The sequence below is a fragment of the Gigantopelta aegis genome, chromosome 5 (assembly GCF_016097555.1).
Source record: "Gigantopelta aegis isolate Gae_Host chromosome 5, Gae_host_genome, whole genome shotgun sequence".
In the NCBI taxonomy this organism is placed as follows: Eukaryota; Metazoa; Mollusca; class Gastropoda; order Neomphalida; family Peltospiridae; genus Gigantopelta; species Gigantopelta aegis.
Genome location: NC_054703.1, coordinates 21,085,856 through 21,104,111, shown reverse-complemented (window position 1 = coordinate 21,104,111; position 18,256 = coordinate 21,085,856). Strand labels below are relative to the sequence as shown.

General features: G+C 39.5%; 1 protein-coding gene across 1 annotated transcript in view; it reads left to right on the top strand.

Annotated features, from left to right (window-relative positions):
• Positions 1 to 254: 254 nt before the first annotated feature.
• LOC121373810 overlaps positions 255 to 18,256 on the top strand; it is a 48,876-nt gene continuing 30,874 nt past the window's right edge. The window contains exon 1 of the mRNA XM_041500586.1: positions 255 to 454. Within this exon, the coding sequence (XP_041356520.1) occupies positions 403 to 454 (52 nt within the window). The 5' untranslated portion in view covers positions 255 to 402. The remainder of the gene's footprint in view (positions 455 to 18,256) is intronic.

The window sequence follows — 18,256 nt, the reverse complement described above, 5'->3', positions numbered from 1 at the left end:
CACCCCTCCCCCGAAACTATCCCAAGCAACGTCTAGTTTGACAAATCGGAAACTGCTTGATTGGGAAATCTTTATGAATTATGTCTGATATTTATTTTTCATAAAGTATCTACTAATTCATTATCGCGACATGATATCAGGCCATCTTGCCTACAGGTTTTTATGGAGAAATATGAAAGGATTGCATAAATTATCGACAGTTTCCGTCGACGTATAAGAACGCTCGGCTGTCGTCTGCTAAGGAGCGCGAGACAGCCACGTTCCAAGCACGCGAACTGGAAATACAGACCAAGGTGTCGTCTGCGATAAAGAGGAAAGGAAAAAAATCCAGAATTGTTTAAATTGTAGAAGAAGAAATTAGAAACCTATTTTTGTAACAGATAGTTTAGAATAACTTTTGAGATGAAATTCGGCGTGCATATTATCATATTTCTGTTGGTGGCCTGCTTTGAAGGTAAGAAATTTAACTTAGTTTGAGTTTTGTGTTGTTTCAGGGGTTTTTTTCAGTGGTTATAAACTTGAAAAATGAAATATTTGAATAGTTATAAACTTAAAACATGAAATATATTAATAGTTCTGAAATTTCTGGGGTTTTTAAACAGTAATAAACTTTAACAAAGAAATATGTTTGCTTGGATTAAATTTAAAATAAACATTGTTGAAAAAGACTATCCCAAGTTTGCAGTCATTGTAAAATATTTTCCGACTAATAGAGCGGTTTTAATTTTCTAAAAATTGAAAATCCATGTCAAATAGACTTTCTTGTTTAGAATGTAAGGGTCTATAATAATCGGAAACAGTAGCCCACGAAGTGGCGACAGCGGGTTTCCTCCCTCAATATCTGTGTGGTCCTTAACCATATGTCTGACGCCATATAACCGTAAATAAAATGTGTTGAGTGCGTCGTTAAATAAAACATTTCCTTCCTTTAATAGATATACATACACTGTTATTAATAAACAGTCAATAAATATGCCAAACAATAACCGCTTTTCTTTTCTAATTCATGCTATAAGGCCGATTTTACTAAGCTTATTGTTGTCTCGCCTTTTCGAAGTAAAAAAGGCGAGTTATTAGTATTACTTTTGTTAAATCAGTTTCTCACAAACTATAAACAGTGGGTCAATGAAACGTGGATTATAATTGCACCTATGGATGTATATCACAGTGGACTGAACGGATTTATTCCGCAGAATTCTAGTATTCTTGTAAGACAAAAACTGACTATTGTTTAAAAAATATATATTTTCTGGTTTTGCGCGTTTCCAAATTATTCTTTTTTTGCGTGACGTAAACTAATGGTAAAGCGCTCGCCTGATGCGTGGTCGGTCTAGGATCGATTCCCGTTGGGCTATATCTCGTTTTAGCTAGTGCACCACGACTGGTATATCAAAGGCCGTGGTATATGCTATACTTTCTATGGGATGGTAAAAGATCGCTTGCTACTAATGAAAAAGGTCGTGTCCTGGACGGAGGAGCCTGTGCATGTGCCCATGACAGGCGTGCGTGAAAACAGCGTGTATGTTAATCCCTATACCATACCATAATGAAAAATGTCATTGGATTTCCTCTCTCCGACTATATGTCACAATTACCAAATATCTGACATCCAATAGCTGATGATTAATGAATCTATGTGCTCTAGTGGTGTCGTTAAACTAAGCAAACTTTCTTTTGCGCGGGTTACCAACTTATTCCTTATTTCCAGCGTTACAAAAGGGTGTTGTTGTTGTTGTTTGTGGGAGATTTTCTGGGGAGTTTTCACGCGCGTAACCAAATTGTTCCTTGGGGTTATTCAAAACATAACAGAATGTTATCACTCTCTTTTGAAAAGAAAGAAAGAAATGTTTTATTTAACGACGCACTCAACACATTTTATTTACTACATGGGCTACTCTTTCCGATTAGCAGCAAGGGATCTTTTATTTGCGCTTCCCACAGGCAGGATAGCACAAACCATGGCCTTTGTTGAACCAGTTATGGATCACTGGTCGGTGCAAGTGGTTTACACCTACCCATTGAGCCGTGTGGATTTCCAGGAGTAGCCAGTGAGATGGAAGCTCTCGTTCCAACCAAGGCCGTGGTATGTGCTATCCTGTCTGTGGGATGGAGCATATAAAAGATCCCTTTTGTTTTATACAGTGTTTCCAACCAAATTCAAGGAACAAATGTAATGTTTTATATTTAACGACGCACTCAACACATTGTATTACGGTTGTATGGCGTCGGACATATGATTAAGGAACACAGATATTTAGAGAGGAAACCCGCTGTCGCCACTTTATGGGCTACTCTTTTCGAATAGCAGCAAGGGATCTTTTATATGCACCATCCCACAGACTGGATAGTACATACCACGGCCTTTGTTACACCAGTTGTGAGCACTAGCTGGAACGAGAAATAGCCCGAACCAAATTCAAATGCGCCCCTTTGATTCCCACCCCCACCGCTTATGTCTCTGATTTCAGAGTAAGTAGTATCTAGTTATTTATTTATCCAAAAAAAATTATGTTTCTCCTAACTTGATCGGTGTGGGGTTGTAGCCCAGTGGTAGAGTGCTCGTCTGGGGTGCGACGGACCGCACAATCAATCGCCATCCATATCCGTTACATTCCTGTCTCAAACAGGGTCCCGCAAGTCATACGTCAAATGTCGTGGTATGAACTACAGTATCATGTCTATGGGAACGTGAATATAGTAAAAAAAATTAAAAGAAGAAAAAGAGTCAACTGCCAGGATTCGAACCTACTACACCGATTCCAGACCGAGAACTCAATTATATAACCACTCGACAAAACAGATCTTCTACTGTCAATGCTTTATCAATTAGAATTGCCATATATAGCCCTCGTCTGTCTCTCGGCGAAATGTCAAAATACCCATCTTAAATACCAAATAGTCATAGTTTAAACACGAATGTGTTGCTATTGTTGCACGTTTCCGACCGATAGAACATTTTTAATGACAACACTAGTTATAGTTTATTGCATTAAGTATCACAAAACACTTTTAGCAATTCATAAATACATAGAGAACAATACATGGGTGGCCGTTAGATACCATTTATCTCACAACGAGTTATTTTAAAATGTATCTAACGAGCGAATGCAAATTTGATACATTTTTAAACAACGAGTTGTGAGATAAATGGTATCTAACAGACACGAATGTATTATTCTATTTCTTACATATTCTCAAAAACCAGCTTTTAAGCAAAAAAAAAAGAAAGAAATGTTTTATTTAACGACGCACTCAACACATTTTATTTACGGTTATATGGCGTCAGACATATGGTTAAGGACCACACAGATTTGAGAGGAAACCCGCTGTCGCCACTACATGGGCTACTCTTCCGATTAGCAGCAAGGGATCTTTTATTTGCGCTTCCCACAGGCAGGATAGCACAAACTATGGCCTTTGTTGGACCAGTTATGGATCACTGGTCGGTGCAAGTGTTTTACACCTACCCATTGAGCCGTGCGGAACACTCACTCGGGGTTTCGAGTCGGTATCTGGATTAAAAATCCCATGCCTCGACTGGGATCCGAACCTAGTACCTACCAGCCTGTAGACCGATGGCCTGCCACGACGCCACCGAGGCCGGTAGCTTTTAAGCAAATTTTAATATCTTTTTCCGCTAAAAGTTATTTACAGCCATTGCACTTGTAACTAACTTACATGTCACAGACACATGATTGTCAGGTTAACTATACGTCACAGTGTACTCGATTTCCACCGTGTTGTTTTTCATTGGAGGTATGGCGTTGGTGACCTCTTCATCACCTAGGAACAGTCGTATGTCTTGAAATTGTTAACACACATGTGTGTGTTAACAAGTATGACTTATCAAAAATAACACATGATGTTCTCACCAGCAGGTGTGTAAGAAATCTCAGTAAGTTGGCTGTTGAGTTAAACAAAATGGTATTCATTTTCAATAACTTGCATATTACAAAATTTACAAATTTATCCGATATGACTAAAATTGACTGAAATGAATTTTCTTGTTTTGAATAACATTGTTCGTATCGTATATGTAACGTAGATCTGATCGCCTGAATGTTTCTTGAAGCTGAGACTAGATTTTACATCCCAATAATTTCATACATATGAAAAAAAGATATAAATGAAATTTTAGCTACTACAAACATTAGATCGACCTGCTGAGCCCGTGTTTATAAAACGTTTGGAGTTCAGACTCAATCTCTAATGAAAGAAAGGAATGTTTTATTTAACGACGCACACAACACATTTTATTTACGGTTATATGGCGTCAGACATATGGTTAAGGACCACACAGATTTTGAGAGGAAACCCGCTGTCGCCACTACGTGGGCTACTCTTCCGATTAGCAGCAAGGGATCTTTTATTTGCGCTTCCCACAGGCAGGATAGCACAAACCATGGCCTTTGTTGAACCAGTTATGGATCACTGGTCGGTGCAAGTGGTTTACACCTACCCATTGAGCCTTGCGGAGCACTCACTCAGGGTTTGGAGTCGGTATCTGGATTAAAAATCCCATGCCTCGACTGGGATCCGAACCCAGTACCTACCAGCCTGTAGACCGATGGCCTGCCACGACGCCACCGAGGCCGGTCTCAATCTCTAATGATGTCACACGTATACAATTTGTATGGCGTTGTCATGACGTTACTGTCTTAGACTCTATTAGACTCTCAAGTCTAGTCTGTAAAATATTTAAAAGGTACCAGGCTAGAAACACATTGGATATATAGACACTGATATTCTAACGTTTGTTAAAGTTTGCTTTTTGTAACGACACCACTAGAGCACATTGATTTCTTAATCATCGGCTATTGGATGTAAAACATTTGGAAATTTTGACATATAGTCTTAGAAAGGAAACCTGCTACATTTGTTCCATTAGTAGCAAGGGATCTTTCACATGCATCACCCCACAGACAGGATAGCACATACCACGGCCTTTGATATACCACTCGTGGTGCACTGGCTGGAACGAGAAATAGCCCACTGGGTTCACAGATAGGGATTGATCATTAACCGATCGCGCATTAAGCGAGTGCTTTACCACTGTGTCACGTCCGTCCCCAGACACTGATATTCTAAACAAGAAATTATATTTAACGTGTAATGTTCGTTGTTAAAAAGTCTCTGTTAATCGCGGCTGGGGGGGGGGGGGGGGGGGGGGGCGGCGGAACGTAGCCCAGTGGTAAAGCGTTCGCTTGATGTGCGGTCGGTCTAGGATCGATCCCCGTCGGTGGACTCATTGGGCTATTTCTCGTTTCAGCCAGTGCTCCACAACTGCTGTAACAAAGGCCGTGGTATATACTATCCTGTCGGTGGGACGGTGCATATAAAAGATCCCTTGCTGCTAATCGAAAAGAGTATCCCATGAAGTGGCAACAGCGGGTTTCCTCTCTTAATATTTGTGTGGTCCTTAACCATATGTCCGACGTCATATAACCGTAAATAAACTCAGGATGTAGTCTCTTTAAGACGTTTTGAAGTGTCGTAAAACCAATATTCATTTCAGTTTTCCTAATCTAATCTCCCCCACCCCTTCACATCCCCCACACGTGACCCCCACTCTTCACTGCCCACGCCTCCGACAAGAAATCATTCACCCGAACAGGGGGATTAATATCCGGTCTCTTAATAAAGAGCTCTGCTAATTAAAACGTCGAACCCTTTGTTGGCAATCACAGTACAGTTTTCGAATGAGATCTCAGATTCAATCTGCATGCCAAATAGCCTGGACACGGTTTATGACTCATTTCGGAGCAACAATTGCTAAAATGTTGAGAAAAAGACGAATAATTTTAATTTTACACATTCCATGAAACTCCTCAAGACTAATTGTATCAATGCAAACCCATGGAACCGGACACCTCTAAATACCGGACAAAATACTTGGCCAATTGGATGTCCGGTTTAGAAGGGTTTCACTGTATATACATGTTTTCATCATAAAATAAAGTCGGTAAACAAGAAAGAAGGGATGTAAAGGACAAGTGACAGAAGCCGTGGTATATACTGTCCTGCCTATGGGATATTGTACATGTATAGCCAAAAGAGTAAAAGAAAGAAAGAAATGTTTTATTTAACGACGCACTCAGCACATTTTATTTACGGTTATATGGCGTCAGACATATGGTTAAGGACCACACAGATTTTGAGAGGAAACCTGCTGTCGCCACTACATGGGCTACTCTTTCCGATTAGCAGCAAGGGGTCTTTTATTTGCGCTTCCCACAGGCAGGATAGCACAAACCATGGCCTTTGTTGAACCAGTTATGGATCACTGGTCGGTGCAAGTAGTTTACACCTACCCATTGAGCCTTGCGGAGCACTCACTCAGGGTTTGGAGTCGGTATCTTTAAAAATGCCATGCCTCGACTGGGATCCGAACCCAGTACTACCAGCCTGTATACCGATGGCCTAACCACGACGTCCAAAAGAGTAGTCCATGCGGTCACTGTGGCGTCAGCGGGTTTCTTCTTCTTATCTACATCTATTTTTTAAAAACCTATATGTTGAGTGTGCGTCGTTTAATAGTAGATTTCTTTATTTTCACTCCACGACTGGTATATCAAAGGCTGTGGTATTTACTATCCTGTATGTGGGATGGTGCATATAAAATGTAGCGGTTTCCTCTCTAAGACTTATGTCAAAATTACCAAATGTTTGACATCCAGTAGCCAATGGTTAATAAATCAATGTGCTCTAGTGGTGTCCTTAAACAAAACAAACTTTAACTTTATGTTCACTCCGTGTTAGCGCTAGCCCATGTTTCGAACAACCAGGCCCAGCATCTATAACCTTAAATTCCAGGGCCCCGTTCCACGAAGCGATCTTAGCCCTGAGATTACCTTAGGCACATAGCTACCGTATGCACTTAAGTTGATCTTAGGGCTAAGATCGTTTCGTGGAACGCGGCCCAGGGCTTCTAGAATTTTTATAAAATTCACTAACCATGGAATCAGTAATTTAGGGCCCCGTTCCAGGAAGCGATCTTAGCCCTAAGATTACCTTAGGAACATAGCTACCGTATGCACTTAAGTTGATCTTAGGGCTAAGATCACTTCGTGGAACACGGCCCAGGGCTTCTAGAATTTTTATAAAATTCACTAACCATGGGATCAGTAATTTAAAAAAAAAACATTATTAGCCACGATAAAAAAAATCCACTAGCTCTACTTTGCTTTAAAGTAAATACAATTTTACTAATAGTGATAATCGGATATGTCACCTAAAGTAAAAAGTAAAGTTTGTTTTGTTTAACGACGCCACTAGAGCACATTGATTTTTAATCTTATCATCGGCTATTGGACGTCAAACATATGGTCATTCTGACACTGTTTTTAGAGGAAACCCGCTGTCGCCACATAGGCTACTCTTTTTTACGACAGGCAGCAAGGGATCTTTTATTTGCGCTTCCCACAGGCAGGATAGCACAAACCATGGCCTTTGTTGAACCAGTTATGGATCACTGGTCGGTGCAAGTGGTTTACACCTACCCATTGAGCCTTGCGGAGCACTCACTCAGGGTTTGGAGTCGGTATCTGGATTAAAAATCCCATGCCTCGACTGGGATCCGAACCCAGTACCTACCAGCCTGTAGACCGATGGCCTGCCACGACGCCACCGAGGCCGGTGTCACCTAAAGAGGCAGATAGAGTTTAAACACACTAACATTGGGGAGGTAGGAGTGGGGACAGGATATTCATATTTACGAAATAGACTCACTGGCTTAGGAAGCGGGAGGGTAAGGGAACATGTGCCCCCCCCCCCCCACCCCCACTTTTCAGATAGTTTGCTTTATATTTGCTTTATAATTATGTAAAAAGTGTGTAAATATAAAGGTGTCCCCCCCCCCCCTCCCACACACACACACACACACACACACATCTGTTGGTACCTTCCTACGCCACTGAGACTTAAATACAACATTTAACAACTCTCTGTTTTTCACTAGCCGTCGGGCATGGTAATAGTAGTTATTTACTAGCCCAACGTTGAATATCACTAGCCATGGAAGTGGGGCTACCATAATATAGAAGACCTGTGTTAACATAAACTAATTTATATAATTACAGCGACAGTAATTTAAATGATACAGACACAACCATTTAAAAAAAAAAAAGAGAAGAAGAAAAAAAAGACCGACATATCTTTTTCTAAATGACTGGCGACAGGTCGGTAATTTAAAGTCTACGTCTGTCGATAACGGTATTAAAGGGACATACCCTAGTTTCAGACTGAAAATGCACACAGAGTTCAGTTAATCTACAAACCTGTAACACATCTGGATAAAGTTACAACTGAGTGAAACATGAGTGGAAATGGTGAAATAACCTCTAAAAATAGACTAGAACCCGACTCCACCACTGTTACTTCTCAGACGCACGTGCGTTTTAAAACATATGAGAAATGCATTTTGTGATATTAAAAACACCAGGATGACCAAAAACGGAAATGGATAATCTAAACAATAAAATCTAAATAAAATATGACTTCAGTTATCAAAAACGGCTCTAATAGTAACACAATATAACTTAGTGCTTTAACTAGGGTATATCCCTGTACATTTTGCGCAATCTTCACCTGTCCACCTTGTGTGTCTAAAGTCAATTTACAAAAACGTACTGTTTCAAAATTCTATTTCAGTGTGTCAATTAAATCTTTTGCTGAATTAGTTTGCGTTATCAGATGATTGTATTTAAAAATAAAAGTTATAACTGTCACTAAATCGGCGTTTAACACAGCCTAATATAGAATGACTGCCATTTCTAAACACCCTTTTAAACATTATTAAGGTTCAAGCACGTTATCCTGGGCACATGTTTCAATTATCTAAGCTGTATAGTCAGGGCAGTGGCTAATGATTAGCTTTTTTCAATTAATGGCTGATGTGTGTGGAGGTTTTTTTTCGTATTATCTTCTTAAGGAAACACACCGCCATTTGTCGTGTCGTTACTTCTTGTAACAGCTTAATATAGGAAATAGTTCCTCATAAAAAAAAATATACAAAATTCGAATATGCTTTTTAAATTCCTTTTTAAGGATTACACGTAGTTTGACCTCTGTAGTATTTAAGTAACCCACTGATTTCAGGTTACTTGTTATATATAGTGCTAACTGATAACAACTGTGCAAGTGGTATAGTGCCACTTGTATAACAGCAACATGAGGCGGTGATCAGGCATGAGAGCTGTTAACTGAAAAATGTAATGATTTTTTTACATGATACTTGTCAGTGAGAGAACTCACTAAAATTAGTAGTCACATGACCCTCTCGACAGTGTTGTATTGTTCACAGAATATATTCTGACATAGAAATTGTATTGAACTGCATGGAGTAATTAATGGTGGTGTATAACCTTAAGGTTTAAAGGAGAGGACAATTAAGGCATTTGGCCTGGTATGCATATTCAACGATATATAATGCACATTATTGCTTAATATCAACACGTATAATCGTATAGTTAATTAATAAAACGGTTAAATGTGACGGCTATTATATGTAACGGGCGCAGCCATTTTGTACCATATCAGTGAGTACGCCCTCTGGCGAGCTGGTGGTTACGTAATACTTAACGGTTAACGTCAGGAATGAGCCTTAGAACTAGAGAAACACAATCTACCTGGTTTTTGCGGGATGATAAATAGTCATACATTGCAATGTTCTGTAATAATACACATCCCAGTAAGCCAGCAATAAGTATATCCAGCACTATATATATATATTATTTTTCAATACAAAATAAAATACCATTGTCAAAGTGGCTACACAACAAGTCGAAACAATTAACAATGTTTTGCCCATGCATTAACCTACGTACTGAAATGATACACGGAGTGTTTTCTTAGTTAATTGGTATATGCTGTTAGTTGCTTCTACCTGTGATTCCTGATTGGCAGGTGTGTATTTGATTGGTAACCAGGCGAGCAAATTAATTGACGCTGTCTAGACACAAAAATGCATACCGGTATTGTGGAATATTACCTGTCGCCCCTAAAATGGTAATGGACATGGTTTATTACTGTAAATAGTTCTGTAAAACTATTGATTAAGTAGACTTTTCCATCTAAAACCAAAGAACTGACCAATAACGTAGTCCCAAAGAAAAGAAAATTATCACTTGGGTATCGTGGGTTGTCGTTTTTGCTCTAGCGTAGCATATCAATAGGCCTAATAGTGTACATTTTTACTTTGGATTATTTAACAGAGAAAATACTATAACCCCATTTTGTTCCGTTAATACAACTTGAAATATATTTAGTTAAATAGTTTATTATATTATTACGTCATTTATGCTGTTTTACAAGTCAGGTTGATCAAAGAGAAGCGCCTTGTCGAAAATTACTGCTTTTGTTTACACTGTACATACAGGAGATGGTCAGGAGCTGACGTCACTTCGCCCCAAGCTATCCCACCGGACGTCACAAAAACGAAACAAAATGGCTGCCCCCAGTTAGCAGGAATAATCATGGTTTTTCATTAACTCTAAAATTACGCGTTTTTCATTTGTTAAAGTATCAGTATGTGTTGGTGGCCCGGGTATGCTGGAATTGACCCTACCTTTAAGGACACTGTTAGTACCGGTGTAATGTTTGTTTGTTAGTGGTTAGTGAGAAAGACGTTGATGTAGTTACCTTGCACCTCACTCAGTGTCGGTGGGAGCTGGTGCTGAGATGCGAACCAGGCACCTATCAGCTTTAAAGTAGATAGCTAACCACAACACCAATGAGACCGATTGCTGCTCTCTCATGATTGCTGCTCTCACATACCACGGCCTTTGGTATACCAGTCGCGGTGCATCGGTTGGAACGAGAAATAACCCAATGGGTCCACCGACGGAGATCAATCCCAAACTGACCGCGCATCAGAAAGAAATGTTTTATTTAACGACGCACTCAACACATTTTATTTACGGTTATATGGCGTCATACATATGGTTAAGGACCACACAGATTTTGAGAGGAAACCCGCTGTCGCCACATAGGCTACTCTTTTACGACAGGCAGCAAGGGATCTTTTATTTGCGCTTCCCACAGGCAGGATAGCACAAACCATGGCCTTTGTTGAACCAGTTATGGATCACTGGTCGGTGCAAGTGGTTTACACCTACCCATTGAGCCTTGCGGAGCACTCACTCTGGGTTTGGAGTCAGTATCTGGATTAAAAAACCCATGCCTCGACTGGGATCCGAACCCAGTACCTACCAGCCTGTAGACCGATGGCTAACCACGACGCCACCGAGGCCGGTGACCGCGCATCAAGCGAGCGCTTTACCACTGGGCCCCAGAAAATTCATATTGATAAAAAAGATAATAATAATAATAATAATAATAATAATAAATAAATAATAATGATAATAATAATGATAATCATGATAATGATGATGATGATGATGATGATGATGATGATGATGATGATGATAAATAAATAAATAAATAATAAATAATAAATTTTAAAAAAAAAAATAATAATAACATAATCAAAATCATAATCATGATAATAAAAAAAAAAATAAAAAAAAAAAAATGAAATAAAAAAAACTAAAACAAAACTTAAAAAGTGTAAACAAAATATGACAGTTCAAACAGAACACTTCTTGTGTTATAAAGAGTATTAGTTATTTTTCTCCGTTTTTAGAATCCAAGACGCATAAAGTCATATTGTTTGTACAACACTATATTTCTTGTTGTCAGTTTGTGAATGTTTTTTAAACAACAACTGGATAGTCTTTCATCATAGACGTACTGGCTCCCATTTTGTCCGAATTAAACAAAAATGCCCAAATATGTATAACAACATGTATTCATATTAGCATTACTACCAAGCAGCTATTAAAACGAATCAATACGCATTTCACATGGATTACAAATAATAATGGTGAATATACATGGTAAAAAGGTCTCAGGTTAGCACATTTTCCCCGAATATCTCTATAATGTTTGCCCGAATTTGAGGTTTTGCTCCAGCACTAGGGGGGGAGGGGGCAGTTGCCACATCCCCACCCCCTCTCGCCTGCCCCCAGTCTCGTACGCTTATATCTTTGAAATAAATTAATTTTGTATTTCTCCGTTCCTCTTCTGGCTGGTTTCTTAACTTGTGTAACAGGACCCATTTTAGTTAGTCTGCTTCTGGCGTTACATCTGGAAGTAAGTATTGTGTTGCATTTTTAGCATGTTATTATTGAAGGGTTTTTTGTCCGTGGGTCTTATTATAGCGTGGTTAATTACCGTTCCCTCACGTATCTCCCACCCATAAACCATTTAGAAATATAAGGTGGTTTTAATACTTGAAACACTGTTCGCCGACCTTGTTTTACTCTGCCGTGCAATCCCTCTTAATTACTATACATGTAATGTATTTTAGGTGGGAGTTTGTAAAGCTCAACACAAAAGTGGTTTTAGATTTGTCTCGCTAATTGTCTCGCTAATTGGGACTGATGGAAACTGGCGAAGAATTCCGTATTGATTTCGTAATAATCCCCGGCAAGAAAAAACACCTGTTGTCGGTTAAACATCAAAGGCATCGGGTTTCACGAACAGACAGGTGAACAAACCGGTTTATTGGAATACACATAGAGCGTAACAAAGTAGGGCGGTGGTTTCTTTTCTCCTTGGTTTTTTTTTTTGTGTTTGTTTGGTTTTTTTTTTTTTTTTTGGGGGGGGGGGGTTCAAATATTAAGGTATAATATTAAATATTAAATATTAAGCAGGTACGGAAGGAAGCGAAATAAAAAGTGTTAATCTCGCCTCACCAAATGGTAACATGATTCAATAATGTAAAATACAAACACATCTACAGTCTAGAAACCGGTTTGAAGACCGTTTTTAATTTAAGAATAAGAAATATGTTGCTGTTATAATAAACTATAGATATTGTGGATTGCATGATTTAAAACCCCTGGTTGCTGTCTTAAGATATCGGCTTTATCCTGCTCAGGTCGAATGGCGAATGCAACTCGGCAGTACCTCGAGTCGTTCGCTATTCTAACCTTCGCAGGATAAAGCCGATATCTTAAAACACTAACCAGCTATTTTCTATTTTCACAAACAAGACAGTACATACCACGGTCTTTGGTGTGCTTATCGTGGGATAGTGGATGGGATGGGAGGGAGAGGAAGACTCATCGTACTAAAGACAAAATTCTGCCACAAAGCGACATTCCGCCCCAAGAAGGATTAAGGTCTCACTACACATATGTCATCTGCCATTGAAATCCATGTTAAATTGCCCTATTCAAATGAACATTGCCAATAGAACGGGTTCTCGTTGGCACTAACAACATATACCATTGCGAACATACAGTATATAAGAATTTATTTTTACTCCAAAATTGAGAACATTTCCGTCTCAGTTTTTTGCATCTGACTGTAGTACCGGTCCGAACAGGTGGTTCATTAACCGATTCACTCCGGCTGTCTCTTGCATTATACAACTATGTTCCAAAAAGTCAATGCACAATATTACAAAATAGCATGGGCAAAATACAGCCTGAAGGCTTACCATTAAACATACACATTGTTTTAATTTTTCACCATGTCCTAGAAGTGAATATGTGAACCATAACATGTGTCACAATTAGGAACTATAGTGGATGAATGAACTCTCACCCGGAAGTGAACTGTGCAGTGAGACCTAAGTAAACAACAACTTTTAATTGGACATCCTATGTTATTAAAAACAACACCTTTATCGATATATATATATATATATATATATATATATATATATATATATATATATATATATAATATATATATATATATATATATATATAATATATATACGAACTGTTTGGTTTATCATAGCAGAATGACAATGTATTATACGATATCGGGGTCCGCCAACCCAAAATATAAATATAACATGAATAGTAAAAAAGCACATACGTCATTATACCTTATTAGATAGCTAATATTACCGTATATGTATTAATAACCACATAATAAATAGCATACTGGGATGGGAATTACCGTTATTATTTGCTACGCCTAATTAGAAATACAAATATAACTTCATATACAAGTACATGTGTACAGAACTTTATCCCAGTTGTTTTCTCACGTCGTTTATCACACAGTTTTAAAGGGACACACCCTAGTTTCAACACGTGAAAATTAACACTAAGTTTAGTTAATCTACAAACCTGTAACACATTTGGATAAAGTTACAATTGAGTGAAACATGAGTCTGTGACTTTGAAATGGTGAAATATCCTCTAAAAATAGACTTAAAACTCGACTCCATAATTGTTACTTGTCAGACGCACGTGCGTTGCTAAAAATACGAGAAATGCATTTTGTGATATTAAAAACACCAGGATGACCAAAAACACTTCGAATGTACTGAAATTGATCATCTAAACCATAAATTCTAAGTAAAGTTTGATTTCAGTAATCGAAAACGGCTATAATAGTCAAAAATATGCCTTAGTGTTTAAAAACTAGGGGATGTCCCTTTAAAGGCTAAGGCTAAAAAGGACTTTACGTGCACATTCAGAGCAAGCTGTTGTAGCGCACGCCTATACTGGGCACAGGGACCGGCCTTGGCCGGATCTCTCTGTCCAGGACAGGAAAAGGTGGGGGGGGGGGGTGGGGTTAAAGAAGGGACGCCTGCACTGGCAAGTGCAAGGGGGCACCAGCAGTCCAAGTATTGGCAGCAGGCGGACTGAGGTTGGTGCTGTGGAATTTCGAATATCCCGTAGGAATAAGCCAAAGAGAAAGAGGTGCGCGTTTACATGAGGGAGATTTAGCGCAATTTTGATGGTCGTTCTAATTGGAAAGTGAGGAGAGCTAATAGGTTTCGCTTTTGGTAATACGAGATTAGCTCTTTGTCATGAGTGGTATAAATATTGTGCACTATAAAGGAGTGGGTATGGGCACGTTAATTCCAAAACTAAACGTAGCTCCCTTCTTTACTATTTTGGCGGACCGTTCAAAAATGCGCCTAATTTCCTTCTCTAAAATGCGCACCATTTCTCTTTGGACTCATCCTTCGGGACTCAAAATTCCACAGCACCTAACTACCCTCCGCCTGTTACCGATCACGGTCGGACTGCCGGTGCTCCCTTGCACCTACCAGTGCAGGCGCCCCCCCCACCCCCTTCACCCCCCCCTTCACCCACCCCACCCTTTCCTGTCCTGGACGGAGGAGCCGGTCGAGGCCGACACTTGCACCCAGGACAGGCGTGCGCTACAACAGCTTGATCTGAATGTGCACGTTAAATTCTCTGACCTGACCTGACCTCACCTGACCTGACCTCACCTGACCTCACGTTAATAGAGTTTTCCTTCCCACGAGTGTTGGGGCGGGAAGTAGCCCAGGTGGTAAAGCGTTCGAGTGGTGCGCGGTCTGTTTTGGGTCGAAAATAAAAATAAATTGAACATATAAGAATAAGTAACTTCGAACAATATAACGTTCCTTTGCTGTAAATAACTAGTGTAAAAGTGACTATACAAATTTTAATTTATTTATTCACCATATCTTGACAATACATATATAGTGATTGCAGGATAAATAAATAAAAGATCCATTGCTAATTTTCGGTAGGAATAGCATGTGTGTAGGGTTTCCACAAGTACTCGAGTGGGTCTACTCGGGCGCGGGCCGAGTCTAGGAAGACTCGAATCCGTTCACAGGACTCGAGTACCCGTACAAGGAAGAGTGCGGTCATTTAATTATATTTGTTACGTCATATTGCCTTCTGTTTGCCGCCGGTTACATTGTGTGACATGGAGGGAAACAGAGGCGGATCTAGGGGAGGCCCAGGGGCCCGCCCCCCCCCCCCCCTGAATTGTGTGAGATAATTATATATATATATATATATGTATGTATGTATGTACTCGTGCACCCATTAGCGCCTGTATCCTAACACCCCGCCCCTAACATCCCACCTCAACCACGCCCCTAACACCCTACCCCAACCCCGCCCTAGTTCAGGTATTGTTCCTACGCACTTGATTTACGTACGCTCGCATTTACGTAAACTAATTGATATTACGCTGAAATTTGTGTTCAAAGCAGAGAAAACTGAATTAATAATCTCACATCCTGCGTTCTATTATATTTCAATAGTTAATTTTCTTCATAAATATCGGCTAACATTTCCGTTTGAAAGGTTAATTGCGTGCCTATTAAGATCGAAATCAAACATCGCTTGCTTCGTTTGTCTTACCTTTGAAAGGCAACCTCAGTGTGTATATTTCAATGTCAAAATTGAACACAAATGAATTTATGATATCGTATGGGAGTATGCCTTTGTGTTCGATCTATGGAGAAAATTGTATTTTAGAAGTGTATGCTTTGTGGGCGCAAATGATAAAAATGTCTATGGAAGCCCATATTTGCAAATCCAATATGTATTTTTTAATTTGATCCCGTCCATTATTTAAAAAGATGTGGGTATCTCGAAGCAGCCTTATATGTTTAATTTGTTTAAGAAATTATAAAGTTAGTCTGTTTTGTATAATGACATCACTAGAGCAGACTGATCGATTGGGCTATTTCACGTTCCAGGCAGTGCACCACGGCATGTATATCGAAGGCCGTTAATCTGTCTGTGGAATCGTGCATATAAAAGATATTAATTAAACAATGTAGCGGGTTTCCTCTCTAGGGCTATATGTTATCTATTACCAAATGTTTGACATCCAATAGTCGATGATTAATATATCAATGTCATCTAGTGGTGTCGTTAGACAAAACAAACTTTAACATTCAGCGAAAGTCGGCGGGGGTGAGTTCAGACTAGACTGGTTTAAGTGCTCCACGGTAAACCAAATGTCCGCGCTGGGAACCAATTAAATATTTCGCTAACATTAGCTGGCTGAACTTGGAGCTGGTTATACGCAGACCTACCCCCACGTTCAGTAAAGCTGTTTTTCGCTAACGATTGCAAACTGTTTTGACTGGTTCCTGAAGTGCTAATTCGATTTACTGTGTAGCGTAAAAACCAGTCTAGATAACGTTAGCGACAAGCGGTTGGCTGAACTTACCCCCATCCCATAACCTCGCAAATGGTCCTAAACAAAGATAACAAAATCACGAACATTATCGGAAATGATCGTTATAAATGTGACAACAACTAAGTACGTTTTTATCGTTGACCGCACTCTTAATTGGTTTTATATCTTGAACGCGTATGTCGCGGAGACATTACGGAACATTTACCAGGCATAAAAACGTCGTCTGACGCGTGGAAACCCTTCCGGGCAGCGTTAATAGCCGTGAAGATCCCCCAGCATGAGCTTCCATTACAACCGCGTTCTAATTGCGGTCTCATCTCATATTTTCTCATATCCATGCGTTTATGTGGATCACACAAGCAAACATGCTCATTTGGAACTGATTTATTTAGATAATTGATATTTTACACCTTGTTGTAATAGTCCGTGGCAATATTGTTTCGAGTTTCGTTTTTCTTAATTTCTTCCCCCATTCCCCGTACCACCTGATCACCTAAGTCACATGGTCCCACGTGAACGTCCCTGCTGTGTAATTGTTGTTTCGAATATCCAATAAATGTCGATTAGTAAAAGTGATACAGAAAACATTGGCTAGTGTATGGCATTAATTAGAGTGGGGATGGGGGATAGCTATATACACAGGAGGAAAAACACGAAAAACGTACCTTGTTTAATCTACAGTAAAAAGTGTATTTTGTTTAACAACATCACTAGAGCACATTGAATTATTAATCACCGGCTATTGCATATAAACCAAATTTGTAATTTGACATACATGTATAGTCTTAGAAACTCCTCGCTCTCTCCCTCCCTCCCTCCTCTCTCTCTCTCTCTCTCTCTCTCTCTCTCTCTCTCTCTCTCTCTCTCTCTCTCTCTCTCTCTCTCTCTCTCTCTCTCTCTCTCTTTTGTCTTTTGTCTGTTTCTCTGTCTGTCTGTCTGTCTGTGTGTGTGTGTGTGTCTCTCTCTCTCTCTCTCTCTCTCTCTCTCTCTCTCTCTCTCTCTCTCTCTCTCTCTCTCTCTCTCTCTCTCTCTCTCTCTCTCTCTCTCTCTCTCTCTCTCTCTCATTTGACCAAACGTCGATATAACCATATGTTAGAAGCCAAATAGCTATAGTTTAAAATGTGTTGATGTAGTTGAACTATTTCTAAAAGGATCTTTCAAAAATCCAGTATCATCACGACCCTACCTTAGGGCCGTTTTTCACTCTTTTAACATGATCTCGGCGCGGTGTAGGCGCGGATACCAAAAACCGTCGCGCATATTGAAACACATTTGAAATACTTGGTGTGAA